Here is a 22,040-nt window from a genome sequence, read left to right as displayed (position 1 = left end):
CAGATCCTGCTGCGGGGGCTGGGTGAGAGCAGGAAGGGTCAAGAACAGGAGACTTTCAGTGCAGCCGTGAAAGCAATATTTTTATTATTTTCTTTCAGCTTCTTGTGCAAGGCGGTGGGCCTTCCTGCCGTGGCTTTTTCTGAGGCCGCCCCCCCGTGGGGCTGTGTTACATGAAGTTACACGTGAGGATAAACTAGAAAAACAGGGCCTATCCAGTCTGTTCTAGTCAACAGCAGGGAGAAATTCCTTACTCCCAAAGGCTATTAAAAAAAGGTAGAGATTATTTTCCCTTGGAAAAAGCTCTCTGTGGAAGCAGAAAGTGCAACATAACAGTTTGTGCTGGTTTTGGCTGGGACAGAGTTAATTCCCTTCACCGTGGCTGGTACTGGGCTGTGGTTGGATCCTGCTGGAGCAGCGCTGCTGACACAGGGGGGTCTTCCCTATTGCTGAGCAGGGCTGGCACAGAGCCAGCCAGTGGGCTGGGGGGCACAAGGAGCTGGGAGGGGGCACAGCCGGGGCAGGTGACCCCAGCTGACCCAGGAGATGTCCCACACCGTATGGCGTCACGCTCAGCGTATAAAGCTGGGGGAGGAGGAGGAATGTGGGGACGTTTGCAGCGATGGCGTTTGCCTTCCCCAGGCACCGTCACGCGTGCTGGAGCCCGGCTGTCCTGGGGATGGCTGAGCACCGCCTGCCCATGGCAGGTGCTGGATGAACGCCTTGGGCTGCTCTGCCTGCCTGCGGCTCTGGCTTTACCTGTTAAACCCTCTTTATCTCAACCCACGGGATTTCTCACTTCCCGGCCCCGACGCGGGGAGGCAGCGGGCGGCTGCGCGGGGCCCAACTGCCGGCCGGGTTCAGCCACGGCGCCGGCCAAGGGGCAGGAAGAGCCCTGCCGGTACCGAACGCCGCGCAGCTCGCCCGACCAGCCGCCACCATTTCCGCGCCGCCGCCACCCTCCCCGGGACGTCACAGGCCACGTCCCACCCCCGCCGCCGCAGCCCTTGGTACAGCCCCTGCCTGAGGCGCCGCCCCTCGCCCCCGCGCCGCGGTGGTAGAGGCTGGGACGGGGACTCAGCGACATCCGGCTCCGCCCCCTCTCCCCGCGCCGTTGGTACGTCCCAGGATCGCCCGGCAGCCGGCGCAGGAGTCGGTGCAGCCCAGGGTCCCCCCGCGCTCGCCTCAGTGGTAGGGGCCGCGATCGCTCCTGTCCGTCGGCGCTGCCGCCGCCTCAGCCGGAGCTCGCAGCCGCCGCCGTCCCTGGGCGCTCCGTGCTCCCGCTGACGGTGTATGAGTGATCTATAACCCCGAGCCCGCCATGTCCACTCCGGCCCGTAGGCGCCTCATGCGGGACTTCAAGAGGTACCGAGGCCGCCGGCTGAGGGGAACGGGGAGGGCGGGCGGGAGGAGGACGAAGGGCCCGGCTCTGCCGGGGGAGGAGGGGGGCAGCACAACATGGCGGCGGGGTAGGGCGCGCTCCGCCGATTGCGTAGCGCCGGCCGACGCTGCCCGCCCGCGGGTTACGCCGTTTGCGCAGGGGCGTGTAGCTACCTGCCTGGGTTACGCGAAGTGCGCAGGGGCGGCCCTGGCGGCGCGGGGGGGCGCCGGAGGGGCGGCGGGGCCGGCGCCTCAGCCTTCCCCGTGTCCCGCAGGCTGCAGGAGGATCCCCCGGCCGGGGTGAGCGGGGCTCCCTCCGAGAACAATATCATGGTGTGGAACGCCGTCATCTTCGGGTGAGTCGGGCGGCGGCGGGGGGCTGGGGGCGGCAGGCCGCGGGGGCCGCCGCCGCGCTGCCTCAGGGTGGTGGGGGCTGGGCTGCCCGCGGGGTAACGCTGTGCTCTGCTTCTTCCTTCCTCCAGGCCCGAGGGGACTCCGTTCGAGGACGGTAAGTGCGACGTGGGCCCGCGGGTGGGCTGTGGCGGGGGGCCCTGCTGTGATCTATCAGGGCTGTGGGGTGCCGCGGCCGGGGGCTCGCAACAGGTGTGGGCCTGGGGGGGGGAAGGGGCGGGGGTGCCTGTGCACCTCACCGCATGTCTGTGTGCTGGACTTGGGTGAATCTCCCTTATTTTTATTTATCCCACTCCAAGAACGTGGTGTAGACCTAGATTGCTATGTTGATTTACAGAAACATACGAATCGCCTTGTAGGGGCTTGCTTGTAATCGCTAATTCTGACTACCCCAAGTCTTAATTTAACATACTATTTTAAGGATTTCCAAGTTTTCCTGTTGAGCCCTGGATCGTGTATTTAGGGACACTCACATTGGCAGAACCGTCAAAAACCTGGTACAGAACCACTGTCACTTGTTCTGAATTGTTTTTTCTTATGCTGGAAGTGTTTTGCAAGTAAGTCCCAATGTGAGTCAGCTGAAGTAGGAAATGGGCTAAATGTTTGAGGAAGTTCAAAATGGATTTTTAGAAAAAAAAATTTTTGGCATATACTTCATTCTGCTTTAATTGGTATCGTTCAGGGTTAAAGATTGAAAAGACTTTCTAACTTTAGAAGCTGACTAAATGGGTCCTTGTGACATACCTGTCTCTTCGTAGTTTCCATCTGGCCTTAATGTGTTTTATAGCTTTACTGATGCTGTATGAATACTTCATCATCTTTTGTGAAAACTTGTTAGACACGAAATGCTGTCTAACTGAAATCGGTGATGTGTTTTTTCAAGATACTTTCGGTGCAGGCTGTAATTAATCCTAGATCTCAATGACTCATGACAAAAGCATATAAAAAATTTGTGCTTAACTCTTATGTTGTTCTTGGCCAACTCCTTTGTCTCTGTTTATCCTCGGAGGTAGTACCTGTGGGCATGCCTGTAAATGGCAGATTTCTTTCTTTTTTTTTTTCCTGTGAAGATCTTGAAGATTTTAAATATTTCAGGCCTAAGAAAACCCCAAAGACTCCAGTTATTTTTTAAAAAGTATTTCATTAGTTAAGAAACCTGCTGTGGTAGCTGCTTCAGAAGTTTTAATGTTCAGAACTTCAGTATTCCTTGATGTCACGTAATAGGGCAGATAGACTAATACATTCTGTTATTTCATCTTGTAAACCTTAAAGAAGGGCTTCCTTAAACTTCTGCGAGGGTTGCTAGAGCTGCTTAGGTTCTTGGTGCACTGTGCTAAAATACAGGTTGTTTCCATGTTCAGGCTCTTCCAGCTCAGTGTGGAGTTAACAGATGCTATAAGGGCTTTTTTCCATATATTTCGATTTAGTTGCAGAAGGCTGGAGACTACTTTTGAGAGCCCTGACATAATGATTTCCTCTGTGCTTTCCACTGTGGCAGCATTAAGTCTTTATCTCAAACACTTAGGACATGTTGCATTCACAGCAGTTTGAAGTCTAAACACATGCTTCAGTCTGCTACTGCTGTCCTACTGCTTTGGTTGATCTAATACAATCTTGGTGTGTGATGGATTGCTCTTTTCATAGCAAAGTGTGTATTTTCACAGTATGCGCTCAGGAAAACAGATATGTCTTTTGTTGCAGGATATGCTTATCTCCTTTTCTCTGGGACATATCTTACATTGTGCTAGATAACAAAATACTAAGTGGTGCCTAGAGATAGGGATGTATTGGTGCCTCAGCTGTGCTCTTCCATTAAGTGAGTAGAGTAGCACAGTTCAGATGCAGTTTAGCTTAATGTAGGTAAAATAAAGGGAATTCGTATTTAACTGTATTGAGCTGCTAGTTTGGGTTTGTTTTGTAACTGTGCAGACTTCTGAGTCAAAGGTATGCTGGAGTTCTGTAATCCTGGTGAAGCCTCTGCAGGGCAGTGTTTCTCAGAAGTTACTTTGTATTTTCATTTTTAGGCTCTTGTCACTTTTTGGTGATACTGTAAGACTTTAGATACCTTAGTTATTGTGAGAGTAGCCTGTGATTATTTTTTGTTGTTGTTGAACTAGAGGTGTAATAGTCTCAACATCATGAGAATTACTGTTCTTTATCCTCATTCTAGTAAGGCCCTTCTCCAGTCTCAGCTTCTGAGGCTTCTTATCTTTGTCCGAACTGAAAAAACTTAAGTTCAGGCATGTTTACTTGCTGTGCAGCATAATGCAGCTAACAACCCTCCTTCCCCTCCGCCCCCAGACTTCAGAGGGTGTTTTCACAACTCGGTGCACAGGCTGACTTGGCCTAGGAGCAGCTACTAATTTAGATCACCAGCATAACTTCCATCTTCTCGTTTAAGAGGATTCGATTGCAGGTGTCTGCAGTAGGACCCTGGGGATATTTATCCTGCCCTTCGTATTTCTGAGAATCTATATGTGTGGGGTATCTAAAGTGGTAGTGCTGTCACAGTGATGGAAGCCCAGGCTCTCCCGGTCCTTCAGACCTGTTTCTTTGAAACTGGATGATGATAGTGTGGTTAGCGCAGGATTCCTGGCTTGGAGAGAGTTAAGTAGCACAGCTATGCGGGAGGCTTGAACAGAGAAAACAAGGCACTTGCCGCCTTTGTGGTTTGTTCCTTGCGTATGGAATATGGATTCTGTATCCTCATGCAGGAGGGGAAGAGATTGCCCCTGCTTTATGGATGGTGGAGTGAATAGCGGGGGCTGCTCTTGTTCCTTGCAGCAGGAAGGGTCTGGCAGCAATGTGGGTGCTGGTCGGGCAGGGGTTACTCGGGACAGCATACAGGTCATGCAGAAACCTCACTCTTAGCCTTGTGAGTCTCACCTCCGGAGACAGGAGGAACAGATCAACAAGGTAAATACAGAAGAGAAGAGAATGTTCTCCTAAGATCAGTGATGATCCGAATATCATATTCACTGTCATTATTGATAAATTGATGTTTTAAAATTGGCTGTCTAGGGTAAGTGGCAAGGAATACCAGTTGAAAGCTTTAAAATTAGTGACAGAACAGCCTGGATACTGAAGGCCTCGTACCCAGCAGTGTGTGTTGTGATACCTGTTTTGCTTGTGTGGGCTTCCAGTGTAAGTGACCTTTGGACTTTGGTTCATCAGATTCCTGGATTTGTCCTTTAATAAAGCTCAACAACAAGGTGTTGAGTACTGTGGAGCACTTTCAAGAGCCATTGCCACTCTGGGTCTTTTTTGACTTGGAAACCTGAGTCAATAGATACTCCAGCTGGCAGCTGTTTGACCGCTCACTCAGATCTGTGTTAAAAGTAATGCTGCCCTGCCCCTGGTGGGACAGACAGCTTCCCTTTCCTGCAGTAGCTTTAAATGGATTCTAAGACCAAACCGCCTCTTGTTACTGCTTTTTGGCCATCTTATCTGTCCCCTCTGCTCCCACTTCAGCGTTCTGGAATAGCATTCATTTTCTCAAGTATGCTTGTTGAACTGTACAATCTGATGGTTTGTGCTCAGTTTTCAGCCTACTCTTTGCTTAGTCACTCTTCCACAGAAGAAAGCGCTTGCTTTCCTACCTCATAAGGAGGCTACTGAGAAACAGAACTAGGGCAGGGAGAGCTGGGAATCTCTAAAAATTTAAAATGAAATCTCCAAAGCATTCAATTCTAAAGGCCCAGTGTTGCTTGGGACTGTCACTGTAGGGAAGGACAGGTAGTTCTGAGCTGATGTTCACAGCTGCTAGAAGTTGTTGCTAACTTCCCAGTGCCAGCTTTCTAACTGATCTCAGATCTGGCTCTGTGCCTCTCTTTTATTAGCTGGAGTAGGGCTTGAAAGCCCCACTGCAGACTTCCGCTAATTTGAACAATCTTAACTATACTACTGTGGTTCCTTTTATTGTACAGTAAAATAGCATGCTGTTGGCTCTCGTGTTATTTTTTTATTAGCAGCCTAACAACATAACAAACATGCAAAAATTTATTTTTAGGATGTTGAGACTTCCCACTGCTGTACAGAAAACTCTGGAGCATCCGTACTGTCTTCATATGCAAACCGGAACGTCAAAGCAATGACCTTAATTTCTTGCAACTCAATGTTATAGTTTATGTCCTTATAAAGGAAGGAGTCCCTGGGAAATACTGCAGATCTTTGCTGATCTGGGGGGGGGGAGGCATTTTAAAATTTGTTCTCTGGCTACCAGTTGTCAGCACATGTTTGCCAGCCAGCCAAAGCAATACATTTGTTATATTGGTGCTAGAAAACTCCCTAACTAAGAAGCAAGGTTGAGCTTTATGTCTGAGCCTCTGAGTTTTAATTTGGGCACCGAGTGCTAGGCAGGGAGAAAAGCCCTGTCACTGATATGTAAGAATGCCTTTTTAAAAAAAGGTGCTATGTCTGCCCTGGCAGCTTGTTACAGCTATTACTTACTGTAAGGTGCGTTCCTTTTACAGGAGAGCTATATATTTATATGAAGGTGCTTCAGCTATTTCTCTCTGGGCATTCCCAGGACATAAAGTGCCTCTTGGGTTGGTTGGTCTAGGGGTGGTAGCATGGTAAAGAGACGCATGTTTTGAAGTGGCGTACGTAGAGTTCCTTAGTTACTGATCTGAATCACTAGCAGTACTTAGCCCCTTGGACCCATTTTTATGCAGCTTAGTTGACAGACTTCTTATTCTCAGATTGTCATAGCCTGAGGAGAAGGGCTAAAATAACTCCTCTTGGTGCAGGCTGTTAAAATGATTGGATTGGGACTTAGCTACATTGTTTCCACTCAATTAGTCTTTCTCAAAGGAAGATTAGTTAGGGTGAAGTGAATGATCTCATTTTTATTTTAAAGAGTCTTGCTTTGGATTGCTGCTTTCGATACTACTTTCCTACAATACAACCTGATTACCTTACAGTTGTTGATTAAAAAATGTGTTTTCTTGAAGTTTAACCAAGAAATAAGTAAGAAGGCCCTTGTCAGGATAGCATATTCCGATTTCTAGGACTTAATAAATCACGGCCTGTTACGCAGATGGTTATACACCCACTTGTGGTGTTTTTACAGTACACTGGGATTAGGCTTTGTGGAAGAAAACCTCAAGGGCAGATCTATTTCTTTACACAAACCTTTTGACTGGGGTGGTGGTTTTGGCAATAAAAGTCAGTCACAGGAGATACTCTTATATCAGTGGTGTCTAGGACTTCAGGGTTAATCATTAACTGTGAAGGGAGCAGGTGAATTGTTGTAGGACTGAGCAATCTGTATTCTATATCCAACATGCGTGCATGAGCACAATAGTATTGGGTTGTGCTTGTGGAGGGGATGCTCTTTATTCATCCCTTGTGTAAATTCATTTTGAATAAAGGTTCCTTCTCTCTCTTTCAACTCCAGGAACTTTCAAACTTACAATAGAATTCACAGAAGAATATCCGAATAAGCCACCTACTGTTAGATTTGTCTCTAAAATGTTTCATCCAAATGGTAAGTAATTAAGGAATTATACAATGCTGCTTTTCTTTTGGGTTTTTTTTGTGTGTTTTTTTTTTTTAATTACAGCTTGCTATAGCGCTGTAGAAAAATATGTATTTATTTTAAAAGTTCCCACTATCTAATAAGTGGCAAAATTCCAGCGTGGTTCTGTGTAGTTTTGGTAAGGATGAGTATGGGAGCGGTGCTCAGGCTTGAAATGAAAGGGGCAATAAAAAGAGCCTCCTGTCAATACTGTTCTGTAACGCCTAAATGGCGAGACATTCTCCTCTCTCAACTGCCTGTTGTTAAACCTTACAGAAGAATATTTTGTTCTTAAATAGCAGTGCCTTGGACTCCTGTCTGTACTGATTGCCTGCCTAGCGTAATGATGCTGCTGAATGCAGCTGTCTTTTATCACTTTCCCAAAATGCCTGTAAGAGTGACGTACCTTGAAACGCAGTGCTTGCTTCCAACTATAGCCAGTGATAGTAAGATTGTTTAATTAATCTCTTTCCTTACTAATTAACGGTTGGCAATGTATTCCTTGCATCCAAACAAATACTAACTTTGTGAAGAAATACTGGAAATTTTCACAGGTAGCAAGTAAGCATGTGTGGATAAAGTGCACTGAGGGGGGTTCTGCTAAAGCTGCTGTGAGAAAGGGGGCTAGACACTGATGTTGTAGGTATTTTCTGGGGAAACCTTATGTGTAAAGAGCTTTTTGCTTGTGTTCTTCATTTGGGTACCTTAAATGTTTTTGCCCTAAAATTTGTTACTGGATTTCCTTGTGGTAGTTGCAATGTCACAGAGAAGCTCAATGTTGAAGAATAAGCAGGGGTCAAGTTTAAGTACCTCAGGCAGCTGCCCATGACAGGCTTCACCTCTTCCTACCTACAGGCTTGTTTGCTGGATTTAAGGCTGTCAGACACTGTTGACTTTTGTAGTGTTTGTCAGGATTGGGCAATACTAGGAAAAAACTGAGTAGCTGTACAACTTCTGTTTTAAGCCATTCTTCTTGAACCTTTTCTAGTCTATGCAGATGGTAGTATATGTCTGGATATTCTTCAGAATCGTTGGAGTCCGACTTACGATGTCTCCTCCATCTTAACATCCATACAGGTAAAAAGAACTGCATGAAAAGACAGAATGAAATTAGGCCGCTTTGACAAAAACAGCTTGGGAAACACTTTTTTTTTTTTTTCCTTCTTGCTGATACCCAGTATAGATAGCAGCTCTGTTGATATTTGCTAAAGTGTGAATACTTTCCAGATGTAAATTGACAAGACAGTGGCAGCAGGTGGTCACTAAGGGAGCCCATCCAGTGATTGCACTGCATGGGTCTTGCTGCTTGGCTGTCAATGAAACTGTCACTTGCACTGCCAACAGTAAGACCGATAGTGAAAGCTTCCAGTAACTTACAGCTGGAATAATGCAACGTACTCTACCTGTATCTAGCTTAACTTCTGCACTCTTTATTAGTACCGATAGTTTGCAGAGCATGTTGGAAAACTATGCATCCTGTAAAGCGCCTAAGAATCTTTTTCTCTTTGCACAGTCTCTATTGGATGAGCCAAATCCTAACAGTCCAGCAAACAGCCAGGCAGCTCAGCTATACCAAGAGAATAAGCGGGAATATGAAAAACGGGTTTCTGCAATAGTAGAACAGAGCTGGCGTGACTGTTGACCCAGGATGATGCAAATGAACACTCTGTTGACGAGGAAAATAAACAAAGTGTCTGAGTCATCTTTTTCCTCCTAGCATTTACTTTGAAAGCAGAATAGCTGTTGTGCTGTTGCCACCCTCCCTTGCTGAAGCTTCTTCTCCCTGGACATCAGAAAGCACCCACTTTGAAGTCCAATGTTCTGTACTTGGGTTACTTGCAAAAGAGTTACTGATGCCGAATTCATTTTCTGTGGTCCCTCTCCAGTCTTAGGGCAGTATTGTGCATTTCTGTAGTGTACACTAAGCTTTTAATTGTAATTGTGTTATACACAGTGATGCTTATGTGTAGCTTGATAAAAGGGATGTTTATATACATACACATTTTTTAACTGATATTAACTAAAGTGCTGATGTGTCCAGGCTGGTCATTTACCTCTACTATTGGTTTAGACCCCACTGCATTTGTAAGTATTGAGAGAAGAAATAATCTCATTTCCCTTTTGTATTGGTTTATCAACTCCTTACTTGTGGGAAAAAATGCAACTCTTAAACTGATTCCAATTCAAATACTTATTAAGACTGTGGAATGCTAGATACTTCTGCACTTCACATGCAAGATTTATGTACAGATATACATAAATCACTACGGTTGTGGTACTCTGATCTCTGCTTAGGGTGAGAAACAACCCCCAATTTTTTTTTATTTTAAAGGACACGCCTACAGAGACTGCTTCAATATGTTTCTATAGTCCTGTCACTGAGGCATTACTGGACAAAACCAGGTAGACCTGTGTACTCTTGAGCGAAAGGTCTTCCACATTAAGGAAGAGGTAAAACCTGAAGTGTTCCAGTGGTGGAATTACTCTCCTTTGGTGTCCTTCTCCTGCCCCTTCTCTTTTAGCTGAGAAAGCTAAGGTCTTTGGGATCCAGCTTTGCCTTGTGGAAAGTTCGAATAAAGAATGGGGCAGGCACTTGAGTCTCTGCAGTTTCTGCTCTCTGTAGATTACTGTGTGGTTTGTGTGAGCTACTGCTGCATGCTTGAGTTAGTTTCCCTTCAGTTTTATGAAAGTATTTTTTCAACTCTGAAAAAAAAACAAACAAAACATTTGTAAGTCCAGACTCACTTTTTTTGTAAGGCTAAGTTTGTACATTTGGATACAGTACCTTAAAGCAGCAGTGTGGGATGAAACCTACAATTGTGTTGTCCACTGTTCCAGTGTCTTTTGTGTGCACATTTGGTCTGTTAGTTGAGAAGTATAACTTTGCACAAGTAACCCATGTAAGAAACTGTACATTTTTCAAAACTTGTAAATAAAGTGTAACCTTAGTGCTTATTGTATAAATAGGCAAGAGGTGTATACCTGTGGTTATTTTCTCTGGGAAAATATCCTATCAGGGCAGGATGGTGGCATCCTGGCCTGTAGTTGCTGTGCTCGGGCGAAAGCTGTGCCAGTTGTAGCGCAGGGGTAACAAGCTCGGCCCTGCCAGCCAGGAGGCGTGAGGGGCAGAGGAGGAAAGAGTGGCTGGGATCAACTAACCAGCAGAGAAACGGAGGAGTAGGCACAAGCCTGAGCAAAAACCACTTGCAGGAAGCTCAGCACCCTGTCGTGCCTGTGAGGGGTGAGCTGTCAGCAAAGGAGCCTATGAAACGAGTTAGTTACAGCAACTTGGGCTCAGTAATGAACTGATACAGGAATCGTATTTATTTTCCTCCTGCCTTATGAGGGGGAGAACAGGATTTAGACTCATGCCTAACAAAAGCCGGTACTGCTGCTTAGCTCTACAGTTAAGGTAGAAGCTGCCAGGCTCTATCAGTCGGGATTTACCCCTGCTGTGACAACAGCTCCTTCCCCCGGACAGGCCTTTCCGTCTTACCTAGAGCAGCCTTTTACCCCTGCAGCCCTGCCTACCGTTACCCCTGCCCCTCAGGGGCAGTGTCTTTAACTGGTCCCCCTACCGCAGAGGGCCGGAGCCATGCTGCCTCTAGTCACCACACTTGTTCCTGCAGCATTCCCTGCGCAAGGTTTTCCCCCACTCCTCGCACCCACCAAGTTACAGATCAGCGCAAAAATAGGCCCCAAGCGCCACCCCCTGCGCTGCGCTCCTCAGGGCGACCAGAGCCAACCAGCAGCACCACAACCATTGCCCCTACACCAGCTGCAACCGTTCCTGCAAGTAGAACCCTTCCTGGACAGGCCAAGTCATCCGACAGCCACAGAAGCCCTTGGATCAGTCCCTCCCTTTTTGTATGTGTCTTGCTAGCTACTAAAAAGAGAAAGGATAGACCGAACACATAAGGCAGCCAGAAACAAGAGCAGTACCGAGCTGAAAATAAATACAAAACCCCACTTCACACCCTTCTTAGGTAAGGCCTTCGTCACAAAAGTCCCACAGTGGCTCTCCAGAAAGCTTACAGCTACAGCCCCCCGCTCAAACCGCTGACCCCCTGTCACCCAGCCAGGCCCCCAACTAACCAGGGAGGCAGCAGGCGGGTCCGGCACAGAGGTACTGTGCTCAGCAAAGCCAGGTGGCCCAGAGCCACGGCCACTAGCCAGGAAAAGCAACACCCTGTGCAGCCTCATGCTGGGCAGCTAATCCTGGTGAAGCACCATCACAATTAGCCACTCCCCCTCCCCAAAATAGGGCTTTTTTACCCCAAATACTGCAGTGCTGCACTTGCTGCCTTACTTGGCAGCACCAAGCTCTGAAGACCTGCTGCATAGCCAAGTTAGGGAGGGGGAGCTGCACCCCGGCTTGCAGGAATATCGCCTAAAAAGTACCAGGCTCCTTCTACTCCTACATCGCCATCTGCTAGAGCCCTGCCTTCTCGGGAACAGGATTCGGAAGCAGAGAGCAGGAGCAGTGCACGCAAAAACTCGTAAACAACAAAAGCCAACATACTTTCAGGATGAACTGCCAGATTACTTTTTGACAACAAAGACAGCAGCGTGGTTTTAAATCAGAACTCCAAGAGCTGGCAGCAGCTGTGCTGCAGCCATCCAGGCAGAGGCACAAACGCTTGCTCTTTTCTTCCTTGAGCAAGTCTTACCTGCCAGGGCAGCCTCTTCCTTTCCATGCTGTAGGGATGAAAATGCCTCTAACTGCACATCACCAGGATGTTCTGCTTCATCAGTAGAGGTCAGTCACTCTCTCCTCAGCACTGAGAGTATTTAAAAAGAAAACGGAACAGGAGGTGAGGAAAAAAACTAGAGGATGACATCAGACGGGAGAGACAAACACAGGCAGCATAAAAACAAAAGCAATAGCTGAGACACGACGCAACAGAAGAGACAAAATACTTCATTAGGACTGGCTTCATGCTGAAGAATCACCAGCGTGCCTTACTGTGACAGAAACACCGCAGCATCTCTAGGCACGTCTCACTTTCAGCTCTTCCAAGGTCAATTCCTAAGCTGGATGTTTTCCAGGCACGCAGCGAGCGTTCCTCCAAGGCTCACAAAGCACCGTGTCCTGTGGTGCTGCTGGTGGAACGGCACAGGCAGAGGTCAGTCTGCTTCCCTGGCGGGGAGAGGAGCCCTCCGGCCTCCCGGCAGCGCGCGCCAGTCCTGGAGAGACGCCAGACTCACACCACGCATCGGAGCAACACCAGAAAAAGTTTACTTGTGAAGCGTCCTTGACAAGCACAGGTACAGTAAGGGAGTAGAGAAATAATTAGGCACAGACTTGATTTTGCTCAGGATTAAAGAGCTTATATTCAAAGTAAAAAAATAAGTTATATAACAGTCCCCACAAGCTACACCAGCATCTTCGAGCGTGGGTTCTGCATTTACCTCCAGTTTTTATATTTCACACTTCACCGTGGTATTTGCACATGTCAAGCAGCGCTCCAAGGTGAAAATGCACTGGAATTCTCTTAGTCTGATACACTGACGATTATGGCACATTCAGTAATTCGCAGGACGGAAGACTCAAGGTACAAATGTATGAATAACCCTGTGCTGTTGCACTGGTTAAGGAATCTCTCTACGTACATACACAGTGGAGACAAGACCTCGCTACATATACTTCTCAAGAATAAATGCAGCTTCCATACTACTTTTTTTTTTTTTACACAGTGTGACAAATCCTGCTTTTTTCCAGAAATAAAACTTTATTTTTTTTGTCATTAATACCAGCTTTACATACAGGTTTATTTCCCCAGACTGCATTTCCTTTGCTTTTTAATTTTTATTTTTTTTTTTTAAAAAAAGGCTTTTTTTCCTCCTTCCTCTGTCAGAAGAATAAGGGAACTGTAATTTTAAATGATGTCAAATTCCTTCTCATTGGATGTGTGGTTTTGCTATTACAAAACTATTAAAATGTGAAGGAACAAGTAATATCAAAGACACATACAGTGACAGCACTACTGCTTTGGGGTTGTGCTAACATACTCGAACAGAACTTGGTCAGTTCTAAACGTCTAACAACATTTTAGAAATTATATTAACGAAGTAAAAGAATCAAACGTTAATATAATCCAACAACAAAAAAATGCAGCATCTCTTTCTTTAATTAAGTATCTAGGAAGCTCAGTCTCTGGTCAAATGGGACACTTGACCTCAGTCTGCTTGAGGCATAATGAGCTCGTAATGTCCAACCTGGCCTTCTTGCTTCAGCTGGTCTAACAGATCCTCCTTGCGCCGCTTCCTGCTTACCACCAAGTATCTGTTGTGCCCCTGCCCATGAGATTTACTTTTAAGACCATATTTTTGGGCGATCTGATGTATCTGCTTCCGCTCATCCATGGTCAGTTCTCTAGAGAAAGTCAAGTCAATGTGACTCTCTGAGCGTGCATAGTTTCGAATGATCTCTTCAATATCTCTCTTAGCGATTTTGTTCACCCTCTCAACATCAAGCCCAAGTCCTTCCCTTTTGAACTGCTCCTTCACTGAAATAGGCTCCCTAATGCCTTCGCCGTCTTTCCCTAGGCCACCCCCTGTCCAACCCATTTTTCTTAAAATTTGATTCCCAATGTTGTCTTCTTTGATCTTCTGCTTGAAAGCCTCCTCTGCTGATCGACCCCGAATCTCATTTCTGGAGATGACATCTTCGACGGTGCCTTTCTTTAGGTTATTAACAACAGTTGGCTGAGTCTTTTTGAGGATTTTCACAGCTTCCTCTGCTGCCTCATGCTTGACAGATTTTTTCACTCCAACTGCTTCTGCGATGAATTCATCTTCAAGCAGCACCTTGCATTTCCATCGCATGCCAGTCATCCTTTCAAAAACGTACTCCACCGTCATCTTGTTGAACTGGGCAGTGTCATTCAGCGTACACACCGGGTTACTGGAGTTCTCATAAATCACGAGGTCCTTCAGGTCCTTCTTCCTCCCAGAGCCCCGTGATGAGCAGCCCACTTTCTGAACCTGGGTCACTTTGATGGCTGCTATATTTGACTGCATCTTCTGCAGAATTTTCAGTGCCTCCTCAGCTGCTGCATGCTTGCTGGTCTTTTTAGTGCCAAAGCCCTCAGCGAGGCAGTGATCTTGTAGATACACTTGACACCGCCACGAGCGATTGGGCATTAATTCGTATTTATATTCAATAGACATTTTGTTATATGAGGCAGAATTGTTAAGTATTCCTATTGCATCGCTGGCATTCTCCGTGAGGACAAAACTAGTCCAGTGTTTGTTGGTATTAGTGGAACCTTTCACGGATTCAGTCCCAGGCTGCATCGGGACACAGTCCCTGTTGGCAACTACAAACTCCTCGTGAGGTTTGAGAGCAGGAGGGAAATCTGGGCGGCTCACGCCTGCCTCACACACCACCAAGTCTTCGTGATAGGTGTGCTTGAACTTCCGCTGAATGACTCTAACTTCCACAGACTTCTTCAGCAGCCTGACTGCCAGCTCTGCGGCTCGATCCCTGGATCCATTTTTGCTGCCAGCGTAACCGGTGGTCAGGTAGACATTCTGACACCGCACTTCACAAGCAAAGCCATCTGTTAGGAGCTTCTTGCTCTTGGGGAGGTCAGCAGGGGCGATTTCTTTCAGAGGAACATAAATATATTCAGGATTTGTCTTGCATGCCTGAATCGAACGTGTCAAAAGATACGTATAGTTAATTTTATCAGTCCCGGTGTTTGCATCTGGGTTAGCAAGATTTTTCCAGATAGCTGCTGACAGTTTCTCGATAAAACTCTGCTTCAGCATTATAGCTGACGGAGGGAAAGTCTCTGATGCAGACTGGACAGTTGAAGGAGAAACAGAAGCCTGCAACACGCTGCTTGTGGTAGAGTCCACACTATTCACAACCTTCTGGGCTGCTGCTGCCTGGCCTGCAAAGCCAAACCCAGCTGAGTTGGAGAGCTGGGGATCCGCCTCCCGTGCACTCGCCAACGAATTTGTACAGTTTTCAACTGGCTGTGCTATGCTGTTTGTATTTGCCTCCTGGTTCACCTCCTGCATTTGGTTGTCCAGAGAATCGTCCTTCCTGTCGTCCTTCTCAGCACTGGTGACAAAGTGTATGGGCTCAAAACGCGGTCGCACCCGGAACCTGGGGGCCATCTTTTTGGGTGGCTCAGGAATCTCTTCCAGCTCTGGACCTATGGGGTGGAAGAAAATGACAAGATCACAATACGTGCTATGACAGGGAGACAATGTTTTTGGAGAGTGTTCTCCAGGAGGAGCCTGCAGGCTCTGAACACAGGATTCCCACTTCTTAGCCACAAACCAAAAGGTTTCTCTCTGAAGACATGCACAATTGGTCAAATAAGACCATTCATCCTTGTGCAGGTCGCTACAGTGGGATTTCCAGCTCCACAACTACCATACAAGAATCTCTGCATATTTAGTTGCGTGAATTTTAGGTCCGGATCACCTGGTCTGCCCTGCAACATTGCCCACCGAACCCATCCAGTCGTTTCTGCTGTTAATCCATTCAAAGCTACTAAAACAAGTAAAAACTATGGCCAATAAAGACAGAACAGAGCAGGACTGCAGCCTCAGCTCTGACTCTGCCACAGGGTTGCAGGATGATCTCAGATAAACTACATGATCTTCAGGTCTTCTCATTTGATGGAGGAACACAGTGACACTGAACCCTCATTTCCAAAACACGCAGGGCTGTTAATGACAGTGTTAATAGAAGCATATTTTCTGTAAATATAACTACCCTTGGCTGAAGGACACCAAACATGGAGAAATCTGCCCGAGCCTCAGGCGACAGCTGCAGCGGCCGGGGGGGCCCATTACACATTACTGGTAGACCTCTTGTTTCTTAACCAGAAGAAATGCCAATGAGGCAGAATATCCTGAGATGCACAGCTACTGCAGAAAATGAGAATCAAATAGCTGATAAGCAAATATGTAACATCTAAAAGATGGTTATACAAGACTTCTCATGGGAAAGATTTAGCCCCCACACACTGAAGCGGTACATGTGTGTAATTTCATCAGAGGAGCAAAAGGCCACCTCAGCACCCTGGAATGAGCTGCCTAATCCACTGCCAATGTGTGCAACCATAATATAGGTCAGGCAACACATCTGTCTAGACACCACACTACCATAGCGTATTTATCACAGCCCGGTGCACTGCAGATGCAAAACCCACTTTGCATGCGGCATAAACAGGCCTTCACATTTAGATCAGGTGAGAAAGCTCTTACACATGTGTTAAATCCTTCAGTCATCAGTTTTGATGAATTATGGCAAGGTTTAAATTTCTTGCTCGGTTTGGTATTTTGATGATTGCACTGCAGCAGAATCTAAAGGCTCTCACCAGCAGAGCAGCTTTTAACACTGTCTGTGTAACATGCAATAGGGAACCCTTCCCCTCAGCCTCAGAGCTGCTGCCTGAGAGAGACAAAACACGGGAGAAAAGCAGTGGTTTTCTCAGTTTTGCAGCTGGCCCATGGAAGCACAGAAAGACTGCTGGGTGTCAAAATCAGGGAGGAAACTTTGGCAGAGCTAGGGATTATATCCAAGCCTAGAGGAGTCCTGTGCTTTCTGACCATTTGTCCTTTAAACAGCCAAACTACTGGTACTGCCTCACAAAGCAAGGGCCTGCCTGCTCACACCCACAACCTGCACACATCAACAATTCCCCCACCCCTCCCGCCCAAGAGAGGGGCGGAAAGCTCCAAAGGTGCAGGAGAGGAGGCAGCGGATGGAGCCACTGAACCACCAGCCCCTCTGCCTGCTGCATTTCCTCCACTGGAAAAGCTACAGCTGGAACACTGACCCCTGAGAGCAGGGGACTGGGCTGACATATGCAGGTCTCTTCGAGGCCCAGCAGGGAGAAAAAAATAAAAACAACAAAGAAATAAATTAATGTCCCTGCAATGCTCCAGGCAGGTCATAAGTCAAAAAGCTAAACCCCATGTCTCCATGCACATGTACAGTCCCTTCTCAGGTCAGAACATCGCTCCTCACCACAGCGAAGAAGGGCATAGATTCAATTCCCTTGAACTGAAATTACATAGATTCAACTCCCTAACACTATCACTAGGAAAAATCAACCACCTGGTAATTTCAATGAAAAACTACATTTTCTTAAGTAAAAACGGAACTCTGCATGACTTATGTACACCCCACAAATGGCAGAGGAGGGGAAGCAACTGCAGTCTAGCAGAGTACATCATGGTTACTGCTTTTCAGTTTGCCATGCTGGCTCTCTCGGAGGTGGCCCCATGGCACACCACTCTCCCCATGCTCCCACAAATGCCCACCAAACAGTGACAGGGAAGAGTATCTCCTTTGACACACAGGCAGATATACTCACTGTCAGACGGAGAGTGGTGTCTTTTCAGCTTCCTGCTAGGGACCAACTCGTATGTCCTCATTTCCCCAATATCAATGCCTTCGGCCATCTTGAGAACCTTCTCCATGACCTGCAAGCCATATCTGTGTGGATTCAACAGCAAACCACTTTAGAACTGGTCCCACAGCAACACACACACAAGCTTTTATTATGCAAAACAAGAACTAAAGCTGCCTGAGACATAGTACTTGATGCAAGGGAGACACTTCCCCTATTTTGCCAGAATATTATCATGGAACCTGACCACAGGCCCCAGGCTAGCTCAGTGCTGGCAGAGAGCCGGCACACCAACTAACAAGCTACCTGGCTCCAAGTGAACACATTTGCGAATAACAAACCATAAAGCCACCAAACTGACAGTGTTTTAGACTTAAATACATTATCTGTCAAAACACAACATTTGGCAGAGTTACTAGGAACACTAAGGAATGCAGGGGTGTGGAGGAGTCGTCGTCTCCGTGGGCATCAGAGCATCAGTGAACTAAACACCGGAGCGACTGACTGGCACGGAAGTCTTGTCTGGGTCAGCAGCCACAGACTGCACGTCACCAATACTGACGCTGCAGATGTCAGATGACAAAGGCACTGCTCAGCCTTTATCGACCGCTCTTTAAAAAGCCATACTAATTTCTAGCTTGGTAGCTGTAACTGAAACGTTCCAAATCTCTGAGCCACGACAGACGTGAGGTGGCTGTATCGAGCTCTGTGCAAACCCTGACCCTGCTGCAGCATGCCTGCAGTTCCACACAGGCAGGACACGCACTGTACGACCCCATCCCTCTTGGCCTCACAACGCTGACCATCTCAGTTTTCCACCACTCTGGGAATTTGTCACATCAAGCCGTGTGCACACGCTGAAGCTGAACAAGAAAAAACCCCAAACTTTTCTAAGCAAGGAGAACTTACAAACATGGCCTGAAACTAGCCTCTGACAGCTTCACACTGTGGTTCACAAAGAAGAAAAAGCAATCTTGCACCTGCTGTGTGGTCCGCTCACCTTCAAAAGGCAAAAAACATCAGGTCACTGCCCACGGACAGGAGTCCACAACTGTCCCAGCAGCTAAAGCTGCAGTAACTTGCATGAGCTTTTAAATACTGCTGTTCCAAGGGCTCTGGAAATGTACTCACGCTCCACTCAAGAAATGCCCTTCCTGTTCCTGATTTAGAGGGCCAGGCAGAAATAAGATCCATTCAAATTACTGGGAGAGAACTCTGAATACACACTACTGTGGTCCCTGCTTCATCTGAAGGTACACAGCACAGCTCAGCCCCCGGCAGCGAGGCAGTGGAACCCTACATGGGAAGAAAATGCCAAGAGGGATCAAAGGGTGCCCGATGGTGGCAATACCCTCATTCTCCCACAGCCAGAAGGGAGCGGGGCAGGAATCTCTATTCCTCTCCCTGGCTTACAGAGAGAAGAATACATTACCTGTGATGGGAACATGAAGGACAATACCCTTTTCCAGCAGGGTGCAAGAACAGCCTTAGATTTGACGTGAGCGTGCCTCTCTTCTTCACAAAAGATGGAGATACCTGGGGCTCAGATTTCTGCATGGGGGAACATCGACCAGTCCCAACGTGTTTGTCTAACCTGGCCTTAGACATCTCAGGTTGTGGTGACTGACTGCACATGGAGGCGGAGGAACCCTATCCCTCCAATGCCTAAAAGTCTCCTGGGCGTTAACTTAAATGTCACCTCTTATCCTCATCCCTCTAGCTCTGGAGCACAATGCTCCCTGCTTCCCCCCTCTCCATTTTTCAGCCACTTTTAACACACCTGATAACACAAGGCATCTTCTCTCATCCACCCCTAAGCTAAATGGATCCTGTTACTGAACGCCTTCCTCACAGACCATGTTTTCTAAGCTTTCTGGACATTTTCCATGTCATCCCCCAGCAGAACACACCTTCACGTTTCATCAGCAAAGACTGTAATGAACAGACTGCCTTCAGCTAGCACATGCTCAACATTTTAAAAAAAACCCACAAAACAAACCAAGCCAAACAAACCAAAAGCCAACCCAATGAACTCAAACCAACAAAAACTCCCCAAACTTTGAAGTTATTCACTTGATACAGCAACAACAGCTCTCCCCAAGCAGCAAAAAGCAGTTCCAGAGAAAGCTGTGGGTCTCCTCCCTTCCCCAGACAAATCTTAAGTAAAGCTGCCAAGTGCACGTGCCAGTGTAGTGCATTCACATTCATGCACAACACAAGGTTTGGGGACACATCCTCGCTGATAATGGCTCTGCACTGCATCGTGCCTAAATCTATTGCTCACGTTTCCCCTGAGAGCTACAGATAGAGATGTTCATCAGGGAAAGTACATGTGCTTACAGGCTTAAGTTGCATCATTTTTTAGGATTTGAGATCTTGGCACACAGTTCTTCACTTCTGTCATCAGCCCCCCCGTAACTATATTATTGCATTGATTCCCAAAAGCACTGTCGCAAAGACAGTGTGCCATTAAGACTGCACATAAACACATTAAGATGAGCTGATGGACCAAGAGACTATAAAGCTTAAGAAGATACTACTCAGGCTTTAGAATGTGAAGCTGTTTTAAAACTATGTTCAATTTTGGTGCTTGCAGAGCAGAAATGTCTAGTATTGGATTTGAAAGAAAGAAGAAAACATGCACGTCTACATTTAAAGTCATTGGCGTGGCTGTGTACAAATAACACAAAATCCTGCCCAACAAGGCTTCAGGACAGTAACGTTAATACAAGTCAAACTACGTGCCCTTTAGTGTTTACAAGCTCCTCCGTCCCTGCACAGTTTGCTGAAGTTAGTCGTTAAGCAGTTGCCTCTGTCTTTAAAGCCTTATGTCCAGTTAAAAATAATCGCAACATCAGTAGTGGCAGTTGGGAAGGGGTGACGTTCCTACAGATCTCTGCAACCTTGCTAGTGGTGACAGCACGGTGGTTTCTGCGTGTTAGCAGTAACCCTGGCGAAGGAAAACCTCTTCTCTCAGAAAAACTGAGCTTTAAGGGGACTGAATAGGCTGCCGGAGGTTTGGAGGGCCACTTTCACTTAAATTACAAAGCACAATACCACACGCTTAACGAGTCTTCAGGGGTGGGACATCAGAAACTACTTTCAAAACACATCTATAGACTTTCTCAGCAGCTTGCTCCCCTCCACATACGCATGTTCGAGCCAAGAAAACTACCCGGGAACCGAAGCTCTGCCCCAGCCCCTTCCGCCGTCACTGCAGAAGCCGGCTGGGGCCCAGGCTGAGCCGAGCAGCCCTGGGCCACGACGGGAGCCGGAGCCGCTTCTCCTCGCCCGGCCCCGGCTTCAAACTCCTGCCGCACCTCCGGGCAGCGGGACAGGCCGCCCCAGGCCTGGGGGGTCCCGCGGAGCCGGGCTGGCACCCCGGGGCCCACACGCCTGGCAGGCAGCGGGGCCCGCCACAGCCACCCCGGGCGGCCGCCTCAGGGCCCGGGCCCACCTCAGGGCCTCCCCCGCGGCCCCGGGCCCACCTCAGGGCCTGCCCCCGGCCCCACCGTGGCTGCCAAGCCCCCGCCCGGCGGCAGCCCGGTGCCGGTGCCGTCCCGCCGGGCCTCACCTGCAGCCCATGAAGATGTGGTTGGTCCAGAGGACGGAGAGCGAGAGCAGCTGGTCGATGGCGGCGCCGGGGTAGCCGTGGAGGTGGCGGAGGATGAAGCGGCGGCGCAGCCCCCATTGCCGCTCGGTCTCGTTGTACTGCCGCCACTGCTCCAGCACCGACTCGGGCACCTGCTCCGGCTCCGGCGGCGGCATGGCGGGCGGCGGCTCGGCGGACGGTCCCGCCCCCGCCGGTGGGTGCCGAGCCGCAGGGCACAGGCGCTCACGGCGGCGGAAGCGGCCCGGGCGTGCCGGAGGGAACCAGGCCCCACGTGCGGACCAGGCCGCGGCTCGCCGGGGAGCGCCGCCCGCCCTCAGCCCCCCCCCCACCCCCCCCCCCCCGCCACTCGGCCCGGCCCCCCCGCGCCCCCCGCCCGCCGCCGCGGCCCGGTACCCCCCGTCACCCGCGCGGAGCGGCCCGGCCGGCGCCGCGTCACGTGGCCGCGCGTCACGAGCGCGCGAGACGCCGCGAGAACACGCCGCGCCACACGCCGCCGCTGCCCCGCGCCCCCTGGCGGCTGCCGCCGGGCCGCTCAGGGCGCCGAGCGGCGGCGGGGACCGAGCCGCGGCCCCCCACAGGCCGCCGGGGGAAGCGGCGGGGCGGGGAGAACGGCCCCGCCCGCCCGGCTCCGGGTGCCGCCCCAGAGGCTCCTGCTCGCCGGGCCCCGCGGTGCCGGAGCGAGAGGCCGGGTTCCCCTCGCTCTCCGCGGGCCTCGCCCCGGGCAGGCAGCGTAGCGCCG

The 22,040-nt window shown here is 48.8% G+C and overlaps 2 protein-coding genes across 5 annotated transcripts; one reads left to right on the top strand and one right to left on the bottom strand.

The window, feature by feature from the left end:
• Window positions 1–1,097: 1,097 nt before the first annotated feature.
• Window positions 1,098–10,277, top strand: UBE2A (ubiquitin conjugating enzyme E2 A). The gene is made up of 6 exons (XM_040613980.1): window positions 1,098–1,362; window positions 1,653–1,733; window positions 1,860–1,885; window positions 7,187–7,276; window positions 8,295–8,383; window positions 8,820–10,277. Exons 1-6 carry the CDS (start codon window positions 1,319–1,321, stop codon window positions 8,946–8,948), a joined length of 459 nt encoding a protein of 152 aa, XP_040469914.1. The 5' UTR covers window positions 1,098–1,318; the 3' UTR covers window positions 8,949–10,277.
• Window positions 10,278–12,525: 2,248 nt separating this feature from the next.
• Window positions 12,526–21,611, bottom strand: NKRF (NFKB repressing factor). Of its 4 annotated transcripts, XM_040613975.1 has the most exons (5): window positions 19,121–21,004; window positions 18,820–18,984; window positions 18,598–18,688; window positions 17,653–17,774; window positions 12,526–15,474 (listed from the first exon to the last, which is right to left on the bottom strand). In XM_040613975.1, exons 4-5 carry the CDS (start codon window positions 17,756–17,758, stop codon window positions 13,487–13,489), a joined length of 2,094 nt encoding a protein of 697 aa, XP_040469909.1. In that variant the 5' UTR covers window positions 17,759–17,774; window positions 18,598–18,688; window positions 18,820–18,984; window positions 19,121–21,004; the 3' UTR covers window positions 12,526–13,486. The 4 variants fall into 4 exon arrangements, 3 of the variants coding, with proteins under 3 accessions (XP_040469909.1, XP_040469911.1, XP_040469910.1); XR_005830878.1 differs by lacking the exons at window positions 18,598–18,688; window positions 18,820–18,984; window positions 19,121–21,004 and adding an exon at window positions 21,263–21,579 and having other exon boundaries at window positions 12,526–12,560; window positions 12,719–15,474; XM_040613977.1 differs by lacking the exons at window positions 18,598–18,688; window positions 18,820–18,984; window positions 19,121–21,004 and adding an exon at window positions 21,263–21,611.
• Window positions 21,612–22,040: the final 429 nt, after the last annotated feature.

This window comes from Falco naumanni, chromosome 14 (genome assembly GCF_017639655.2).
Source record: "Falco naumanni isolate bFalNau1 chromosome 14, bFalNau1.pat, whole genome shotgun sequence".
Lineage (NCBI taxonomy): Eukaryota > Metazoa > Chordata > Aves > Falconiformes > Falconidae > Falco > Falco naumanni.
The sequence above is the reverse complement of the archived record's forward strand: the minus strand, read 5'-3'. Positions and strand labels throughout refer to the sequence as shown.

Bases quoted from the DNA above. Each gene is read 5' to 3' on its own strand.
- UBE2A (XM_040613980.1), top strand. From the start codon at position 1,319: ATGTCCACTCCGGCCCGTAGGCGCCTCATGCGGGACTTCAAGAG. The intron at 1,363-1,652 runs GTACCGAGGCCG...CGTGTCCCGCAG, and splicing joins CTCATGCGGGACTTCAAGAG to GCTGCAGGAGGATCCCCCGG. The intron at 1,734-1,859 runs GTGAGTCGGGCG...TCCTTCCTCCAG, and splicing joins TGGAACGCCGTCATCTTCGG to GCCCGAGGGGACTCCGTTCG.
- NKRF (XM_040613977.1), bottom strand. From the start codon at position 21,456: ATGCCGCCGCCGGAGCCGGAGCAGGTGCCCGAGTCGGTGCTGGAGCAG. The intron at 17,775-21,262 runs GTGAGGCCCGGC...GAATCCACACAG, and splicing joins CACATCTTCATGGGCTGCAG to ATATGGCTTGCAGGTCATGG. The intron at 15,475-17,652 runs GTGAGTATATCT...TCCACCCCATAG, and splicing joins ACACCACTCTCCGTCTGACA to GTCCAGAGCTGGAAGAGATT.